Source organism: Coloeus monedula, assembly GCF_965178545.1.
Source record: "Coloeus monedula genome assembly, chromosome: 1".
Classification (NCBI taxonomy): Eukaryota; Metazoa; Chordata; class Aves; order Passeriformes; family Corvidae; genus Coloeus; species Coloeus monedula.
The window spans coordinates 53,287,461-53,306,800 of record NC_138781.1 but is presented as its reverse complement, the minus strand read 5'-3'; the positions used below and the strand labels follow the sequence as shown (position 1 = coordinate 53,306,800).

The 19,340-nt window shown below is 40.0% G+C and overlaps 1 protein-coding gene across 1 annotated transcript in view; it reads left to right on the top strand.

The window, feature by feature from the left end:
• HECW1 (HECT, C2 and WW domain containing E3 ubiquitin protein ligase 1) overlaps positions 1-19,340 on the top strand; it is a gene marked incomplete at both ends in the record, with an annotated part of 181,265 nt that overhangs the window by 15,824 nt on the left and 146,101 nt on the right. The window contains one exon of the mRNA XM_082278039.1: positions 8,624-8,731. Coding sequence (XP_082134165.1) covers positions 8,624-8,731 — 108 coding nt within the window. The remainder of the gene's footprint in view (positions 1-8,623; positions 8,732-19,340) is intronic.

The window sequence follows — 19,340 nt, the reverse complement described above, 5'->3', positions numbered from 1 at the left end:
TATATCAGGAACAAAAAGTGTCAGAGGAGCAGGTATCACAGGCCTTTGGCAGATATATTACTGCAGTGATATCAGTTCTTTGTTCCAACCTGGCTTGCCTTCACCTGGCTGCTTTTTGTTCCAGTGGGAGTGATTTATCAGGCTGAGTCACTTTTTGCCTTTCCCAGTTCTGTATCCGGTGAGCCACTTCAGCCAGACAAAACCTGGATATGCTGTTTCACAGACCCAGCAAGTGTGACATGAACACAGTTAGCTTTTGCATCTGATTCACCCCTTTACAAGTAGATGCAGTCAACGTTTAAATGCAAGGGTCTCTGAATATTCCCAACATGTATGGCTTCTAACATACCTTCCCTTTCAGTGCTCCCAAGGTTCAGCTGTCATTTGTGTTAATGTTGGTAGTAGCAATGCACCAAAAACCTTCTGCAGAGTGGTTAGTGTAGTATTGGTGTGCTTTATGGTCTTTTAGGGAATTCATAGTAAAGAAGCCTGCAGACTGCCAGTTCTTTTCCTCAAAGATATTTAATATGTGGTAGAGGTGTTTACTTTGTGCCAAAGGATTCCCATTTTCGTGTATTACTTCTCCATAAAATAACAGCTCTTATGAACATCTTTCTAGGTGAATGGGTAGAACAGTTTTCCACTGCAACTATTCATGCTGAATATCAGGAGACGGAAATAATGCAGACAGGGAGTACTGCATCCTCATGCCTTCTCAGTGATTTCTAGGGTCCTTATGCCCGTGGATAAAACTGCCGATATTGCTGAATAGCCCAGACTTACAGTGAAGTCAGTAATGATCACCTACTAAAATATTTCTGAGGAAATCAGTTAGTGGGGGATATTGGTGCACCAAATCCCAGGTTTTGGCCTCAATCCTTCAAAAGAAGCGTATTCCATGCAGCAGGCTCAGACCATTGACTGGATAAAATCAATCATGGTGTAAACAGTGGACAGAACAAATATAAAATTCTTGGCAGGATAAGGCTTAAAGCAGAAAGATTTGTTTTGGAGAGGTTGTCAAGCCAGCCATGTGGATTTTGAAGGTTCAGCATATGTTTTTCTTCTCTTAGTTTTCTGGTTTAGAACTAAATCCTTCCCATTCCTTAGTGTTTATAACACTTACATTGCACTGCTCATAACACAGGAATATTCCCATGCTGCCTTCCACAACTACTGTAATGACTGTGTATGCATTTAGCTTTTGTAATCTTGCTCATCCATTGATCTCTCCAGCCCTAAAGACATTTTTTTTCTTCACTGGAAATCTTTCACTTTGTAATAAGTTTATAACTGAATACCATTTTTCAGATAAAATCAATCCAGATTCTCAAGAGATTCTTTGCACGGTGGGGCTTCAGTGTACACATCTGAGTTGCGTTTGGATTTTTTTTTTTTACTGCTTTATCAGATTACAAGCTCCTGTCTAATTTACTGTCTGCTGTTATGTCTTTTAACATTTCTGTAAATCCATTTTTCAAATACTGCAAATTATTTCCCCCATATTTAATGAACATTGTTAACCTGGAAAAATGTCATCCTTGTTCACATTTCAGATCTTCCAATGTCTCTTTATATCTTGTCTTCATATTGCCTTGGGCCTGCAGTATCTCTTATTTTAAAATTTTCTTGCAAATTTCATGGGTGCGCTGCTTTGTCCTAATCTTCATTTTCCAAATTGCACTGTAGTAAATGGGGAGGCTTCCATTGTGAGAACTTTGGAACTGTTGTCATATTAAAAACAAGCAAACAAAATTCTTCTATTTTGTACCTTACCACACATTGGATATATTCACTTTTTCAATATCCTTGTTTGGATTCCTTCCTCCCATCTTCAGTTCTGTGTGCAAACCGGATGTCATTACTTGTGAATATGTTTGTGCAATGCATAGCTGAAGTAGAGCTGTTGCTGTACTGAGACCCAAATGTGGTGCCCCTGCTGCAGGGTTAAGAATAAATCTGGAAGTGCAGGTGCTTTAAAGGAGAAGCCTGTAGTTGGGACGGGCATAGCTGAAGTAACACTGACAGCTGTGTGGTGCCATCACACATCTAAGGGTAAGCAGAGCCAAATGACACCAGTATTACTGGATAGATGCCCATCCCACTGCAACCTAACATCTGCTGTTGGGGTTTTAGTCCCCACAAGTTTTTAATGCTTATCCTCCACTCCTTGCTTTCTTCATTCTTTCTACCTTTTCAGCAGAAGATTTGTGGTTACAGAAGAGAAATAGATGAGTGGTGGGTTGTTCTGGAGCACAGCTCCCAAACACAGCTCCCAAACACAGCTCCCACCTTCTATGGCTGGACACCATAGAAGAACAGAGTCCATGGCCATCAACTCTGCTTTTAGCCAGAGGTTCCACTGTTGCAGGGAAGGAGAGGGAAGTCCCTTGAGTGACAGGGCTCAAACTCTCAGTGTGGTCAGCTCAAGTACAAGTGAGGAAGAACTGGATCCACAGTTCATCCAGAGCCTTCTGAACACCCACGCTTATCATTGCCAAGATTTAATAGGGTCTCTGTAACGGCCAGTCATTTGCGTTTTTAATTGTTGTTGGTGTCATAAAAGATGAGAATGCTATCTCCCAGCAGTAATTTGGAGACTGGTGGAGTGGTAAAGGGTGATAAATGGCTCTGAAAGTAAGCTACATGTTCAAAGATAAAAGTGTTTTGCTGAAAGTTGAGACCCCTTGATTTTGGGAATGGCCGATGTGTCATTTGGGTTTAATGTGTAATTCTTTCTGCTTCACGTTTGAAATCCACCATGCTGGCCTTTCTGTGTGCCAGAAGCAGTTTTACTCATGGCCACCATCTTCTGCCCTCGGTGACCAAGAATTATTCTAACTTTGCCACCTCACTCCCCATTTTATTACAGCTTATCTCCCTACTTTCCTTTCATCTTTCTCTTGCCATGTCTTCCTCATGCTGCTCTTCTCCACTCATTGTTCACATTTCTCCCTCCCAGTTTTTTTTCTTTAGCTGGGCAAGGGGCTAATTTTTGTGGGATTAAAATGGAGCCATTGATGTACTCAAAAAAAAGCATATGCAAAACTCTTAGATCAAGAATTGAGCTTGCAGCACCAGGGAAGCATTAGGCCCTTGTTTTCCAGAACTCTTCTCCCTAAGAAGTTATAGAAGGAGGGATGCTAGCTGTAAATTGCAGTATGTTAATTGCCTGCAGCAGAAATTGGCAAATGAATTAACAGTGAAGTTTCAATCCACACTAGAGCTTAATATGTAGCAGCTGAAGTCAATGGAAATGTTCCTAACTATTATTTGTGATTTTTAAAATGTGGTATCTTCATACATAAGAAATTGGGATCTGCATCTTCAGCATATATTTCTCATTAATAGCTTCTCTTCTGCAGAATGATGACTGCTTGTATTGTACAGCTCTTTGGAAGCACAGCTTCCAAGGGCTGGGTTTTGCAAAGCTAAAGGATTGCAAAAGGGAAACACTTTCATGGCCTGATACAAGTCACTACAAGCTCCACTTGTGAATTGCAGAGGCTGTGTCATCATTTTGTTTTCTTCTTCAAGTGATAGATTGGGTGGCAAGAGAATAAACATCAGAAATATGAAGCTTATTTATGGCTTACCCCTTCTATTACTATTCTGCAAGATTATTTTATTTTATTGGTACTTTATGAAGGGTCTGGAACACATGTCCTGTGAAGGGTGGCTGAGGGAGCTGGGGATGTTTAGCATGGAGGAGGCTTAGGGAGGACTTTATCACTCTAACTATCTGGAAGGAGGTTATAGCCAGATGGGGGCCAGCCTCTTCTCCCAGGCAACCAGTGATGATAGGATGGGAGAACATAGTCCCAAGCTACTCCAGGGCAGGTTTAGGCTGGACATTAGGAGGAATTTCCTCAGAGAAAGGGTGATTAGATACTGGAATGCCCAGGGAGCTGGTGGAGTCGCTGTCCCTGGAGGTGTTTAAGGAAAGACTGGACGTGGCACTCAGTGCCATGGTCTGGTTGGCAAGGTGGTGTTCGGTCATAGGTTGGACTCAGTGACCTCAGATGTGTTTTCCAACCTAACTGATTCTGTGATTTATGAAATCTCTTTCCTGCAGCTTTCCATGCTAGTTGCAAAACAGATCAACCAGAGCGCAGCCTCTTCATACAGAAAATTGTTTTTAAAAGCATTTTGCTAGCTATCGTCATATGTCATAATACAGACATACATATTGACCAAAAACACTTTTAAATTTCAAACTAACGCAGATTTATTTAGCTGAAGACTAGAAGTCCTTCTGTAATTTCAGAAGTACGGCATTTCCTTTTCAGAAGGGATCAAGACATGATGTGTAACTCTTATTTTTGCGCCATAATTGCATTATTTTTATAGGAAGCGAGTGTTGTTGTATGTAGTGTTAAATCAGTGATGGATAAGAGACTGGAATACTGTACCAAGTTCAGGAACCTGTCTGACATTGTATTTCTGTCTCATGTTAATTATTTGTTTCTTTGAAAGTAGACGCGTTATTCTAAATTTTGTAGTTGTTAGTGTTTGAGAATGTGGAAAGATAGGCAGGTCATATATATCAGCAAAATACTGTTTGAGAAAGGGAGTTAGTTTTTCATTTCTCCCTCCTAAGTAAAACCAAACAGACCAAAAGGGTCACTCAGCTATTTGTAATTTAAAATCCATCAATCCTTCTGAGGAAGATGTATTGACTATCTGTTTGCTTTTCTGTGGGAATTTCAGGCAAACTTTCAAATACCGAGGTCCTGTCTGTTTAGCGTAGGCTGCTGACAGCACTTGAAGTCCCTATTAGATTGTTCACAAATCTTTTTGAGGAGTGGCCTTTATCAACATTTTCCCTAATTCCTCTGAAAAACAGCATGCTTTTTGCCAATTGCGTACTGTTTTTCATCTGAAAGATAACTTTCTTTGGTGGCCATGGTTCTTTATCTCTCTCTAGTGCTTGTGAAGTATATTGGGATGCTCACATGGAAGTGACAACACAGAATATTTTTAGCAGTAAAAGGCTGTGCTTGGCGGTATCTGGTTTGGTGAGGAGAAGCAGTCCATCAGAATTGCTGCTGGTTCCCAAAGCACTTGCTGTCATTTGCTTCTAGCATGCCTTGGTCCCTCTGACTGCTATTTGGATCTGGGCTGCCTGGCTCCTGGTCGTGCATCACCTTCCCTGTTTCTTCTAGGGCCCGTGGGATGACTGTGGGAGCTGCTGCTCCTGTCCCAGTGAAGCCTTGTGGGTCTGCAGCCACCTCCCCTCTCCAGCAAGAGGCAGCTGACACTTCTGCATGCCCAAAGGCAGCGGGGGCAGAGAGCAATGTCTGCTGGCTCCCCATCTTAGACACCCTCACCATCCCCAGCTCTAGCTCCAGGAGCCACTAATGATGTTCAAAGTGCAGCACATCCCAAATACTCACCCATTTTACACTTTCCTTAATTAGTTAGCTGTCTATTGCCCAGGGAAATGAAGCTGCCGACCTGAGAGCAATTGCAAAGTGTTTGCTTTTTGGCCAAGCAGGGCCAAACCCAAGCTATGCAGAGGAAGCAAATAGCTAGTTTAAAGGTTAATCGCATTTCAAAAATAGAGGGAGGGAGATGCATTACAAAGCTTCATTGGAAATATGTCAAAAGGCATTAGTTGCTGCCTGAAATATGAAAGGGAGCAACATTAACTCTGCTCTTCATTTGTATGGAGGTGAAACAAAGTATTTCACCATTTACCTTTGGGAATTAAGATGCAATATGTTTTAAAGGTCAGTTCCTTTGTTACAGGGATTCTCAAGAGATACAGGAAATAAAATTTGTTTTCCTTTGCACATACTCTTTCTCCTTAGCATACCATACCATCTATTCGCTTACCTATGGCATGAATGTTGGTAAATATATGTACATACATATGCATCTAGTGCACTAAACAGTGTTGTATTTCACATGCACCATTTTCTTTGTCAGTATGCTACATACATAATGTGCATGTTGAGGGAATAGTATGCCTGGAATAGTATTCCTTGCCAATTAAAACAGATCAACCAGGAATATTCATACATTCCAGACTCCTGACAAGTTTCAATTACTGCTATTTTTAACTTGCCAGAGGATATTTCTTTCTTATCTTTCACCTTCCAAAAATACATACCTTAAAAAATTGAAAGAGCAAAATTTCCCTTTTGGACCTGAATGTGCTCTTCTAGAGATAAAATTTGTCTGGCTTAAAAATCCCAATGAACATAAATTTCTACTAGTCTAAAAATAATTTTTATTTCTTTGGAATTAGGGAAGTACTTCTTTCAAAAGAGACAGACAGGGTTAAAACTGACTGTGAGAACAATTTACATATTGGATTTCTAAATCATGATATTTGTAAATATGCTTTATATACAAATTGTTTTTATACTTAGAGATTGCACTGCTCCTATTTGGGTGTCCTGCATATTGCAGAGCTCCATAAGCCCATATTAAATTACCCTTTCTGCTGCCTGAGCCTGTATTTCATCAGTGGCCTCTGTCCATAAACTGTGTGCACATGACTAGTTCCATGTATGTATCCCTTCCCTGGGGACCTGCTTTTCTCTGGATGCTTCCCACACGTCCCTGTCTCTTGCCTCCATGGTATGAGGCAGTGTGCAGGTGTTACTCAGTGGGAGCAGCTTGTTACCGATTTCCTGTGGTCTCACCTGTCAGCTGTAACCATAGACTGGCTTGTTTATCCTTCCCTTCCCGTGGTCTTCTACCTTGGACATGCAGATGGATAGTGGTCCTCTTTCTCAGCCTGGTTTTCCAGGCTTCCTACACTTTTTCAACAAAAAGGAGGAAAGAGTTTTCTGGAGTCATCCCCACTGGCGCAGCTTGCAATAGGGATGTGCTTTAGTTTGGGTATGGGCATATATCAATATCTCTGTCAAATTAGAGGGGCTGTGGGTGGCAGAGTTCATGCTGCCTTTGTGCCAGCTGCAGGAAGCAGTTACAGTGGAAGTGCCAGCTGGTCCCCACAGATACTGCCTATGAACACAGTATTTTAAAGCTGATTCTGGGATCTCCTGTGCCACTAAACTCTGGCCTAAAATGCCTGCAGTTTCTTAAGCAAGACCATCCAGTCCAGCTCAGCTAAGCGTCCTTAAGCAAGCCTGCTATTTTATAAACAGTATATCTTGAGGAACAGTAATTGCCCATGCATCATAATAACATGGCAGGTGTTGGAGCATCTCCAGCAGCTTACAGAAACTAAATATGATAAATAAACATCACAAGTGAAGAAGCCAGTGAGCAGCATGCCAGAGCTGAGGGATACTTTCTGTGCCCCTTCAGGATAAGAGCCAGGCGGGGTTCCCAGGCTCCAGCTCAGTGCAACATTTCAGTATATGCTCACCTTTAAGTATAAAGTGTTTTGCCTACCAAAGCAAAAAGGACAAGTTTAAGTCTTCTCGCAAGTATATAATGTTTCTACTTGCACAGAATGATGTGCATGATTCTTGATAATCTGTATCCAAGATGGTCCTTTACTCAAGGTATTCATAAGTAAACCAGAACTCTGAGAGTAACAGTTGTATACTTACCTGCTTTTTTTAGATATATATAATTTGGAATTTAAAAGAAGACACAACCAACTATAAAGTACAAAGTGAGAACAGAAATCCTACCAGAGGACTTTGCTATTGAAAGATTACAGCAGAGATGTACTTCAAAACAGAGAATGAAACACAGCTGGTGAAATAATTCCTGACAGTTAGCAAGTCAGCAAAGGGAAAATTTGTTGTAGATAGCATTGCTATTTATAATTATCCATTGCAATTGTTAGTGACCTCATTAGAAGGATTTCTGTTGTAAATCCCTCAAGAGAGTATCGCCAAAGAGTTCAGTGTCAGTACTCGCTCACCTTCCTCCTTTGAGAGCATGACTATGTAAAGCCAATGGGACAATACTGATAATCTGTTTGCTGCTTTCTTCTTTCAGTGGAAGTGTAGTTTCCTTCAACTTAGTCTCCTTTGTTAAACTATTGTGATAGTCTTTGGGTTTCTCAGCTTTGTCTGTTGGGCTGCCTCATCTGTTCTGCAGTTGGTCACACCATCAATATGTCCTCAGGCATAGTGTCCCTTGTTGTGTGGCATTATCTTCGTTTTCTTCTTGAAACAAAGCCAATTCTTCAGTGTTTACAATTGATGTATTTTAATGTCAGATTGAGTGAGATTCTCACTTTTTAGTGCAACTAATAATTAACAAAATTGTCTCCAGAACTGAGCCTCAGGACCCATCCAGGACTATTTGCATAGCAAGGCTGAGTTGGTTAAAGCACATTTGTACAAATCTCTGTTAAAGGAAAAGCCCAGGAGGTTGCTGGCTGGTCTCTGCAGGTAGGGATTGTGGCCTTTTGCTTTGTCAAGGCACAGATGCGAAATCCATTTCATCCTACTGAAGCTGGAGCAATGAGGCCATGGCCCAGCCCATCCTGGGTTGCTGCTTCAGCTGCTTTGGCTGAACTTTTGAATAATATAAATGAATGATAAATCTGATTTCTCAACATATCATGCCAAACTCTCTAGTAGCTCTAGTATGTTCTATCAAGCCAAAGTTGTATTTTTAGCCTGACTCTCTGCTGTGCATATTGTCATAACAGGCACTTACTGAAACCAATCTTCTTTGTTTATAGACGAGGTCTTGTCGGAAAACTTTTTGGACTACAAGAACCGTGGCGTCAATGGCTCTCACCGTGGCCAAATTATCTGGAAGATTGATGCCAGCTCTTACTTTGTGGAGCGTAAGTATTTTCCCAATTCTGCTATGATTTAATTCAGTCATTGCAGAATGGTAATTCAGCTGTTAGTGTTGTTTTTATGATGTTCCTATGCCCAATATGTCCCTTAGGAAGGGCAAAAAATGTTACCAAAATCTTTGAATGTTTTGATAGAAACTGAAATGCTTGGTGGAATAGTAACCCACAGTTTCTGCAAACAAATTTTGTGGGCATTGACTTAATTACTTTTTTTTAAATACAGTTATGAATATGTGTTTTACTCAATTTGCTGTTGTTTGGACTATATCATTAGTAATGAGATGCATTAACTTTAATATGGTTTTAAGGAAAACAGGAAGTCAGGGGCATAATATAATTCCAGGAAGAATCACATTGGCTTTTAATTGGAAAACTTCATGGTGCATCCAGCTTCTAACAGATTCAGGTGAACTCAGAAGGAGAAAGGGTTGAGTTCTGATTATCATCTACATGATATAAAAGTATAACTATATATAGTTGTATAAAAGTATAACTATATATAACTATATATAGTTATATCTACATGAATAAAAGTATAACTATATGTAGTTGCAGCAAGGTACACTAATTTCAAATTAATTGTTCCTCATTACATTAATATATTACCCAGGGCATTTGATGCAATGCAGTATAACTCTTTTCCACCCTCTTAGCAATGAAAATACAGAAACACTGAATTTGCTTCTGCAAAGTAGTAGGTTCCTTATACAGCAAGTTAATATTTCCAGCCCTGACTGTCCCATCTCCCTGACCATTCAAATCCTTCCTCTTTTCAAAGATTTACCATGTGTTAATGTGTTGCGTTGAGCCATGATCAGATGAATCAAGTGGACCAAAAAGTCCATTGGTTTGATGCTTCCACAGCCCAAAAGCCTTGAGCATTCAAAAGGCTGTGAAAAATATGTACATCCGTGCCTTACCATTGACTGCAGCCCTCCCCTCCCCTTATTTCTCATATTTGGTTTTCTTCTATGTTCCTTGGTAGCTAATTGGCCCTTGTTACTCCTCCCTGCCTACCCCTTCTCCCATTTGCTGTAATTCCTTCTCCCCGCCTCGGTAACACCCCCTGGCTGATGTTCCTTTGGTTACTGTGTGTTTTCCACATCCAAATTGTGGGAGTTCAAGACCCCTGCAAGCCATGTTTCTTGGGTTTTTTCCGTGGATTTTTCTCTCCAATAAACACTCTCCCCCATGAAGAAGTCGCTCCGCTTCTTTCCTGCCTCCTCCGCGCACCTGTGCCATCGATGGGCAAGGTGAACGTGAGCAGGTGCTTTGCCTGCCCTCCTGCGCTGTGATTAGCCCCCATCCTCCCCGTTTGGAGCAGGCAGAAGATTGCCCAGTGCCTGGGGAAGCATGCTAGCTGGCAACGGCACCACGGCATTAGTGTGAATGCAATCCATGATCATCTTTGGATAGAAATTGGGTACTCAAAATACTGGACTGAAATCTGTAGCAAAACATCTGTGGTGAAAGAGCCACATCTATACTTAAGGAGTTAAGCATGAAGAAGAGTAGCATGAAGCAATTTGAGTTATACAATTGAACTGCATACTTCCAGTGATCTGCCTTAGCCTCCTGGAAAAAACTCAGAAGTTCGGTAAAAGCATTTATAAATTACTTGACAGGTTTATCTGTCTAAGACTGTCTAAATTTGAGAGCAGTCAAAGAAATCTTTGATATAACCTATATTTTAAAGGATTTGTAAAGGACATGAGTTATACTTGTCCAATCTATGACTTTGATCTTACATATCTGGTATCAGCAAGGGTGCTACATGCAAATATTTTACAGATGCTCAGTCCTAGAAGCAGGTTCTCTCTTTGCAGTATGAAGTATTGCTGATGGTCTGTAATTCCTAGTGTCAAACTGAGAATATTCTAAAGAATTTAGGGAGCTGTTGAAATGCCTACAGGATATACAGGATGTTTGTATCCTGTGTTTTGAAAAATACATGGATGTGAAACTATTTAACATATAAGAACATTGGGATTTTTCCAGTTATTCTGGTTTTGGGGCAGAAATTCATTACATGATCTAACCTTTAAAGCAGGCTCTAATTTGCAGAGGCTTTGAGCCATGGTTACAAATTCATGAGACTAATCATACTTTCTTTTAGCTGTTAAAGAACTGTGGGAAGGAGATACAAAATCCCAGACTGGGTTTTTGAAGAGACCTTTTTTTTTAGTACCTTGGATTATTGAGGAAGGGCAGAAGTGTGATGAGACTGCTGGTGGCTTCCTTGCCTAATCCACAATACAAAACAAAGAGGCAACATGAGAAACGCTTAGGAGAAAGCCTCTTTAGGTGGGCCACTTTTCATTAAAGGCTCCACTGCACAATGACTTATGTCAGCTTAATAGGTTTGCCCCCATTAGCTGAGACACAGTAGCTGTTGTTAATTGATTGCATGTACATTCTTCACTTGCCCTACTGTAAGAAAATGCCAATTAGCATAACCATCCTTCATTGATGCTTGGAACCAAGTTGTACTACACCATAGTTGGGCAGCCCATGCTTGATGAGTTGTTGCCTCTTGGTAATTTGTTGTGTGCTGCTACCATTAGGTTGTGAACATCAGCCCTGAGATTATGTATCAGTGCGCTCAGGAAGGACAAATCATTGCCCTGTCCAGAATTAAAATAGGAGAAAATGAAGTAGGCAGTAGTAAATAACAGCAAGTGCACTTGAGCCACATGACTACTCAAGTGGGAAGCCAAAGCAGTGAAGAATGTTGATGTATGTTGGTTTTATATATCTAAAGGCATATTTGAGGATTCCTGCCCATTGCTGAGACTTACATATAAAAGTACACAGCTTTGCAGTTGATTAAATGTTATGTTAAAAACTGCAGTGTCTGAACACCTTGTGTATTTTCTTTCCAAAGAGGATGGTGTAAACCATCTTTCTTCAGACTTTTATTTTTTGGACGGAGATTGTATCTCCCTTTTATGTTACATAGCATAACATTTGCAAGGATCAGAGAGATACTGATCATCAAAATAAAACTCAGCTCAGAAATGTAGTTAAGGTGTGGTAATTTATTTTTAAAGTATCCGAATTTTTTTCCCATACATCGTTATAATTCCCTTAACTTACTATTGATTGGAGTCTTCCTGATTATAGCAATAATTCTCAATAAAACAGAGTAGCTCATTTAGAAGGCAGCTCTTAATTTCTGCTTTTGCTTTTCCTGTAACTATTTGTACTTTGGTATCTTTTTACCACATGAGTCAATATTGACTATCACCTGCACATTGCTTCAGAAAATATTATGGTATAAATTGCAATGTTTGTCCTGGAGCTATGATAAAGGGGAGATCAATGTACGGCCAGATAAAGAAACAGCCTTACACAGACAATTTAAATTTCTCAAGAATTCCAGGCACCCCATGCAGATTGGTTTGTATCCTGGCCTTGAAATATTAAAGGTTAAATATTTTTGGTGGTGCTATTGTATGAGGCTCATTGTAGGGGGACCATGGGAATTATCCTGGTCAACCTCAGAAGCCAGATTTTTTCTATTGTCATCAGTTAGACTGTAGGACTCCCCACAGGTTGTTTTAGTACCACATTTAAGGAAATTACCCTTATGGTCTGACCAGCCAGCCATCTGACATAACCAGCTTAAAAATACATCTTTGAGCCTTTTTTTATTAAAGAGCTTTGTGGGGCAACTTGAAAAATAGGAAGTATTAAAGACTAGCTGATTTGCAACAGTGAAATTGCCATTAATATGAAAAAAAAAAAAAGCATTAGAAATTAGGTCAAGTAAATAGAAGGTTATTACTCATTTCTGTATTTTGACTGTGGAGGCATCTATAATGCTTGGGAGCATTTTTGTTCAAATCCATAACATTCCACAGTTATTTATCCTTTCTTTCCTACATTTTTGGAAAATAACAAGCAAATGAAATATGATGCTCTAACTATGTAACCTGTAGTCATTATACTTAAACCCACTCTTTAGGTACTTAACAGATTGCTGCCATCATATCACTGTAAATAGTAACTTGCATGCAATGGGCAGGGACCTGGAATAGGAATGAGTGGAGGGGAAAGCACCTGAAAGTTATTTTCTTCATGGCAGCAGATTATCACAATGAAATCTTATCAAACACAGTTGTAATGATAATTACTGGCCAAACCCACCAACCTACAGGATCACACTAGAGAGAAATCATGCACATGGGCAGAAGAAACTAGTAATATATTGTGAGAGATTTGTAAAAGTGCATCAGGAGCAGAGAGCACAAAGGAAGATGTAGAAAGAAATGTCAACCATTTTCTGCCTTAATTGCACTTCTTTTATAAAACTGAAATTCTGCACTTTCAGATGCTGCTCTGTTGTTGAAGCTATACTTTCATGGTATTCTCAGTGGATTGCCCAGTCAGTCTTTAAGGGTTTTTTTTCAGGTATATTTAAAATCTCACCAGTTAAGAAAATGCTTTTTGTGAGTTCGGTGACAAAGCAAAATAGTTCACTCTTTTTGGAGCATGCTTCTATGCTTTGGGAGTATTTGGGCAAAATATGTGTTGCTTTTGAATTTGCTGATAGTCTGATTTAAGACCATCTACAGAGCCCTGTCAGTTTTCAAAACAGATAATTTAACACGTACCTGTGCAGCATTTTCAGATACCACAGATGGTTAAAGTTTGCATTTGTTTTAGTGATCTACTTTTTCACCTTGAAAAGGACTAGTACCTTTCCCAGAGAAGGATACACCTTTCCACTTTGCATGTCACAAACTTGCAACATAATGTTGCCAGATAGATACCTAATTGGTTGAGCCAGAGAGGGAATTGCTTCCAAATGACAGCAGAACAGAACTCATCTCCTACTAATACTCAGCAGACAAAAAGCCCTAACAGCTGCAGAGGCAGTGTTGTACTACAGCCAGTTTTGCATTTCTGCAGAAGTCTGGCAATTTGGGTTTTTTCTGACAGTCAGCAATAAACAGTAACCACCCACTGTGGCCATGAACTGGTCAGAGTTTGAGGGGAGGAAGGAGGAGTGAAGAGAGGCTCTATGCCACTAGGGATGTGTACTTTGTGTTAAGGCTTAGAGGGCCCTGCAGTGAAAGAACCAGCCTATAATGGGTTTTCCAGGAAAGAAAGTAGCTCTGCTGCACTGCAATCTCTGGCACACTTTTTGGCTTACCCAGCAATACAGAGAGACAGTATCCACGAGACCATTTCCCTGAGGTGCGGAGCAGCAGGATCCTGTAAACATTGTGTCAAACTAGCACATCCTTACAATGATGAGTAAAGTTTTGACACTATTCAGAATTGCACCTGAGATAGCCAAATAGCTGGGACCCCTCCTAATCCACAGGCCTCTCTAAAGATTATTACCTGACAACTAAGAACCACTTCCAAGGGTTACCAGTCATCTGTGTGGCATTTGTATGTGAAAACTTATGTAGCTGTTTAGTTAAATTTGTTGCTGTTGTTGTGGCTCAATTTTTAATAACAAAGATGGATGACAGGCCCTTGCAGAAAACAAAAATAATAGTCATTTATTCCTATTGGCTAGAAAGGAAATAAAGGTAAAAAAAGGTGCAACTAAAGTCTGAGATCTGGAAGAACCTGGTGCATGTTCAGATGGAAGATATATATTCTATGTTATGGTCAATATATGCTGTATATGTGTGCATTTATGGAGTATGTACAGAAATGTCCCCAAACTGGCAATCAGCCCTTTCATCTGGGTCTCTCTCTACAAAATATATCTTTAGGAAGCTAATATAAAGGCTGCCTTCAAAGTACAAATAATTGAAGTATGTTCTAGCCTTGAATATTTCCAAATAAATGAGGCACATTCATATCAATAAAAGCTTTATTGAAGCTAGAGTATTTACAAATTTTTCCTTTTTATGGACAGATTGTTGACAAGTCCAGCCCACTAAAATAATTTCTTGTTACCATTTTCATTACCACAATGTCTCTCAAATCATATACTCTTCACTTCATGAAAGAGTACATGAGAAGAAAAAATGCAGGTAAGGCTGTTGAAGTCCATCCTGATACAACTTTTATCATGACCTACAGTCATGCTGCATGACTTTAACCTTCATGGGTCCACAGATGGTAAAAACTTGCGTAACACAGAAACATCTTCAACAGTGTGAAGACTGTTTAGCAGCAGAATGGTTAAAGGTGTCAGGGAAAAAAGCAGATGTGAAGCAGTAATAGAGACATATGCCCCTAAAGGTACATTTATTGCTTGCCTCTCCTCCAAGGAAGACATACCATTGTTTTAGGGTTCTTTCTCTTAATCTCCATGCACATGTATTACTCTTATTGATGCTGTTTGGTTGTCTTACACCTTACACACAGTTTTAAAATTCCTTGTTCTTTTCCTCAGCCTTTTATCCTGATAGTAGTTTAATACTCATACTTACGCCAAGCTAAGCTTTGGGAAGACAAGCACAGTCTGAAACCAGGTGTTGAGATTCCTTAAGAACCCTGTTCTTGGGTGTCACCGTTTTCGTTGACAAATGGGATGGGGAGCCTGGACAGGCGTTCCAGCAGCCTTTTTATTATTTTATTCCATTGTCAATCTCACATACAGAGTTGAGACAGAGATGGTACAAAGCTCACGCCATCACAGGCATCCAGAGACTTCCTGGTTACAGGGCATTCTTAAAAGCTTCTTAGCCAATTAGCATGCTTCTAAAAATTACAGACAACTGTTTTAACCAATCCTCAACAGCACATGTACATCTGTTGTATACAATACTTGCTTGTTATGCCTTTATATAACAATGCACAATATTTCATTATTAAGCTTAAACTTACCTATCTTGCTAAGCATATTTTCTGCAACTTCAAAACCTATTTCAGCCAAACCTAAAAACTCTAAACATTGTTTTAATGTCCTTGCTTGCTGTATAATTGTATCTTCTTCAAGTTTTTGCAGCCAAAGCTGATCCCTAAACTCTTCTGCTTTGTTTCTGAAAGCTTTTTCACCTTTTGTGTTCCTCCTCTCATTTAAGGAAACCCTCTTAACTTTGTCGCTTCTCGACTACCTTGCGTTTCATAGCTCCTCTACATAAAGGCACTTCTTCTCCTTGCTCTAAGCAGTGCTATTTTACACCACAGCGATTCTTATGCTGTGAAAGGTCGGGTCTGTTTCAAGGACGTAGGTCAAATCCAGCATTAGTTGTTTTGTATTGTTCGAATAGGCCTCGTCCGTTCCAAGGCCTTAATTCAAAACCTTCATCCATAACCGTCTGTGTAAGATTCTGAAAACTTTCTGTGATTCCTTTTCCTACATCATTCTCTTGTATGACAAAAACTTCCTTAACAGTTTTGTCTATCATTCGTCACACACACTGAGGTATACAAGGCACAACTACCAATATCACCACCACAATCATCAACACATATAAACTTGCTTTACAAAGCTCTTTCAACCAAGGTGCAGAGCTCCATCCTTCAAACAAACCGTCTAGCCATGATCCACTGTCTCTTTGAATTTGAGACGTTAGATCTTTCAGCTTTTGTATACTTTTGTGGATGGATTCAGAGTGGTCAGACAAGTTCATACAGCACAATCCTTCAAATTCTTCACAACCATGTCCATGTGCCAGTAAAAGGAAATCGATTGCTGCTCTATTTTGAAGGGTAGGATGTCTAACACTGTTGATGTCAGTCAGCATATCACTGATTGCAATGGATGTGGCATTGGTTTGTTTACTCAGCCAGCATCCTACTTGATCCAATTGCTTCAGTGCCATTGCTGAGGCAAGCTGGGGCACTAACAAACCTGCTGAATCCCTTGCAGCAGTTTTTCAGGGTCTAAACTCACTGTTACAATTCTCACCATATGGATGAGCAGATCTTTTCCCTCTGTTTTTTCCTGATGACTGTTTTAGCATTGAGTGCTAGCACACTAAGTTGTCCAATGCTGCATTGACCACCTTCAAGGTGTGATGGAATGCCTTGCCAAGCCCTATCTCCGCAAATGAACCAATATTCTTTTGGTAATTGTCGTGAATATTGGTCAACTCTGGAGCATCCACCCCAACTGCCTGAGTAATTACATCAAAAACTTGAGGTTTTGTAGACAGGGTGATTAGAGGTGACATTGTATCTGGGAGAATCTTTCTTTTGCCAATTGCTATTTGAAAAGGTGAGGCAGAAATCCATTGTCAGGGAGCCCAGAATTTCCAATTCCGGGGGTTCAGCAGTTGCTTTGGGGAGTTTTATGGTCCAAAGGTCCCAATCCCTTACAGGATTGCTCCCACTAGCAACTTCTCCTGGTTTGCTGTTAAGTTGCTTTTTGGTCAAGGGATCATGATATATGGGTATCGGCCAATTTTTTACTGGCACACTGACTAAACAGGTTGCAAAAGGCATTTCTGGGTTTGAATTGGACAGGAATATGGTATCTGAGCCTGCTGCTTTGGCTAAGGTAACCCAAACATTTGGTTTTGGTTGTACCACAGGGAAATCTGCATTGCAAAAAGCAAGCAGAGCTAACAAGCTCCAATAAAACATTTGATTTTGCTCCATTCTTTTCAAGAGCTACCTTTTGGCAAAAGACTTTCCCATATATTGCAATTCACAAATTCTGGTTTTGTTCCTTCCCAAAGTTGCCAGGGAACCGAGTGGCAATGGTAGAAGGGGAAATTTCACCTTTGCATAGCCAATGGGGGGACACACTTTTACTGGACACAATGGATACCACGCTTTTGCCAAAAGAGCTCTACGAAACCAACAGTTCACCCATTCATCATTGACATGAAATCAAGGTTTGAAAATTCCACGGGTGAGCAAGGGGCGTCAGGCATGACTCGCAGTCTCTCTGTTCGGCTCACGTCTGCGTGCCTGCTTCTTCGCTCATAGAGTTGTCAGAGCATTCTCGCGCACGATATGGTTTGACGTTCCTTGTGGGGACCCACTGCGGTCCTGCACCTGTGGAAACACAAGCATACCCTTTGCCCCATGTTATTAGTCGAAAAGGACATTCAATTTGTCCTGTCTCAGGATTTCTAATTAAAACGGGGATTTTCTCTCAATTTTGCTTGTGTGTTACTTGAAAAATGCCTAAAAATTGGTAGATCAGGTTCTGCAAAAGAGCTGTTCAAAAAATTAAAAACATATAAAGCTTTACTCAACCTCATCTGTGATATTGTCTCCATTCTCTTTTTTTGTTGATTTAAAATACATTTTAAGGTGTGATGTGTCTTTTCAATGATTGCTTGACTTTTGGGGGAGTGGGAAATACTAAAGGTTTGGCAAACACTTCAATCTATTAAAAATGTGGCCAATTTTTGGGATATGTATGTGGGCTATTGTTTGTTCTGATTTTTTCGGGTATGCCTTGTGAAGCAAATGCTTGTAAAAAGTGTTGACAGGCATGATTGGCAGTTTCTCTTGTGTGGACCCAGGCAAATACTGCTTTTGAGAATGTGTTTACTGGCACATGGATGTTTTTAAATTTCCCAAATGAGGGGTATTTGGTGATGTCTGTTTGCTATAACTGCAGGCTTTGCAAACTTTATGGTTTGACAGTTTTTGTAGAAATGGGGTTGCACAAGCTGACAGGCAGGGCAAGTACTAATGATGACTTTAGCTTGACTTTTAGGAAAGTGAAACATCCTCACAAGTGCTTGTGCGTTTTGGTGGAAAAAGGTATGACTCAGTTTTGCTTGTTTAAAGATGTTTGGCAAAGTGTTTGAAACAACCATTGTCAGGTTATCTGCTTGTGTGTTCTTTTTTGTTAGGAATCTGGGAAGCGAGGAATGAGCCCTAATATGAGCAACAAAATATTGGTTAGTTCTGTGTTGCAAAATTGTATGAAGACCTAAAAGCCAATGATATAGGGTATCATTGTTAACATCCTTGAAAACTGATCCTTCTATTCTTTTAACTACATTAGCAACATAAGCAGAATCTGTAATTAAATTAAAAGGTTCGGGAAAGAGTTGAAAAGCTCTAACTACAGTGGCCAATCCAACAATCTGAGGAGATCCCTCTACTATTTGAATGTCTGACTCCTATGTTTTAGTTATTTGATTTAACTGTACGATCACTGATTTATGTGTTTTCCTCGACTCATCACTGAAGAGAGTTATAGCACTCAGTGGTTCTTCACTTAACATGGGTTTTTCTCTAAAACTCAATTTTGCTTGCAACAATTTGTGGCCTGGATAATGAATAGAAAAACACCTGAAAAGTTTAGCAATGCATTTTGTAAATCATCTGAATTTTGTAATGCCTTATCAAGGTAATCTTTTTTCAGGGGTAAATAGATTACTGAAAATTCTTGGCCTGCTATGGTTAACAGTCTTGTTCTGGCTCTAATTATGATCTGATCTGATCTAGAGTTATAGAAATCATCTTTGGAGACTTGTAAGGAAGAAAAACCCATTCTATTATTAACAAAGGATCCCTTTCAGAAGGGTCCCATTCAGAAATGAGACCATAAAGTTGCAATTTTTCCCCCAAAACTGCAAGGAAAAAAGGTTTTTCCAGAGCACAATGATGGGCTTGTTTCCTCTGGAAAGCTTTTGTGACCTTTTCAAGGGCTGCTTGAGCTTCAGGTGTTAGACTTCTCGGAGATTTGGTGTCACAGTTGCCTTGTAGT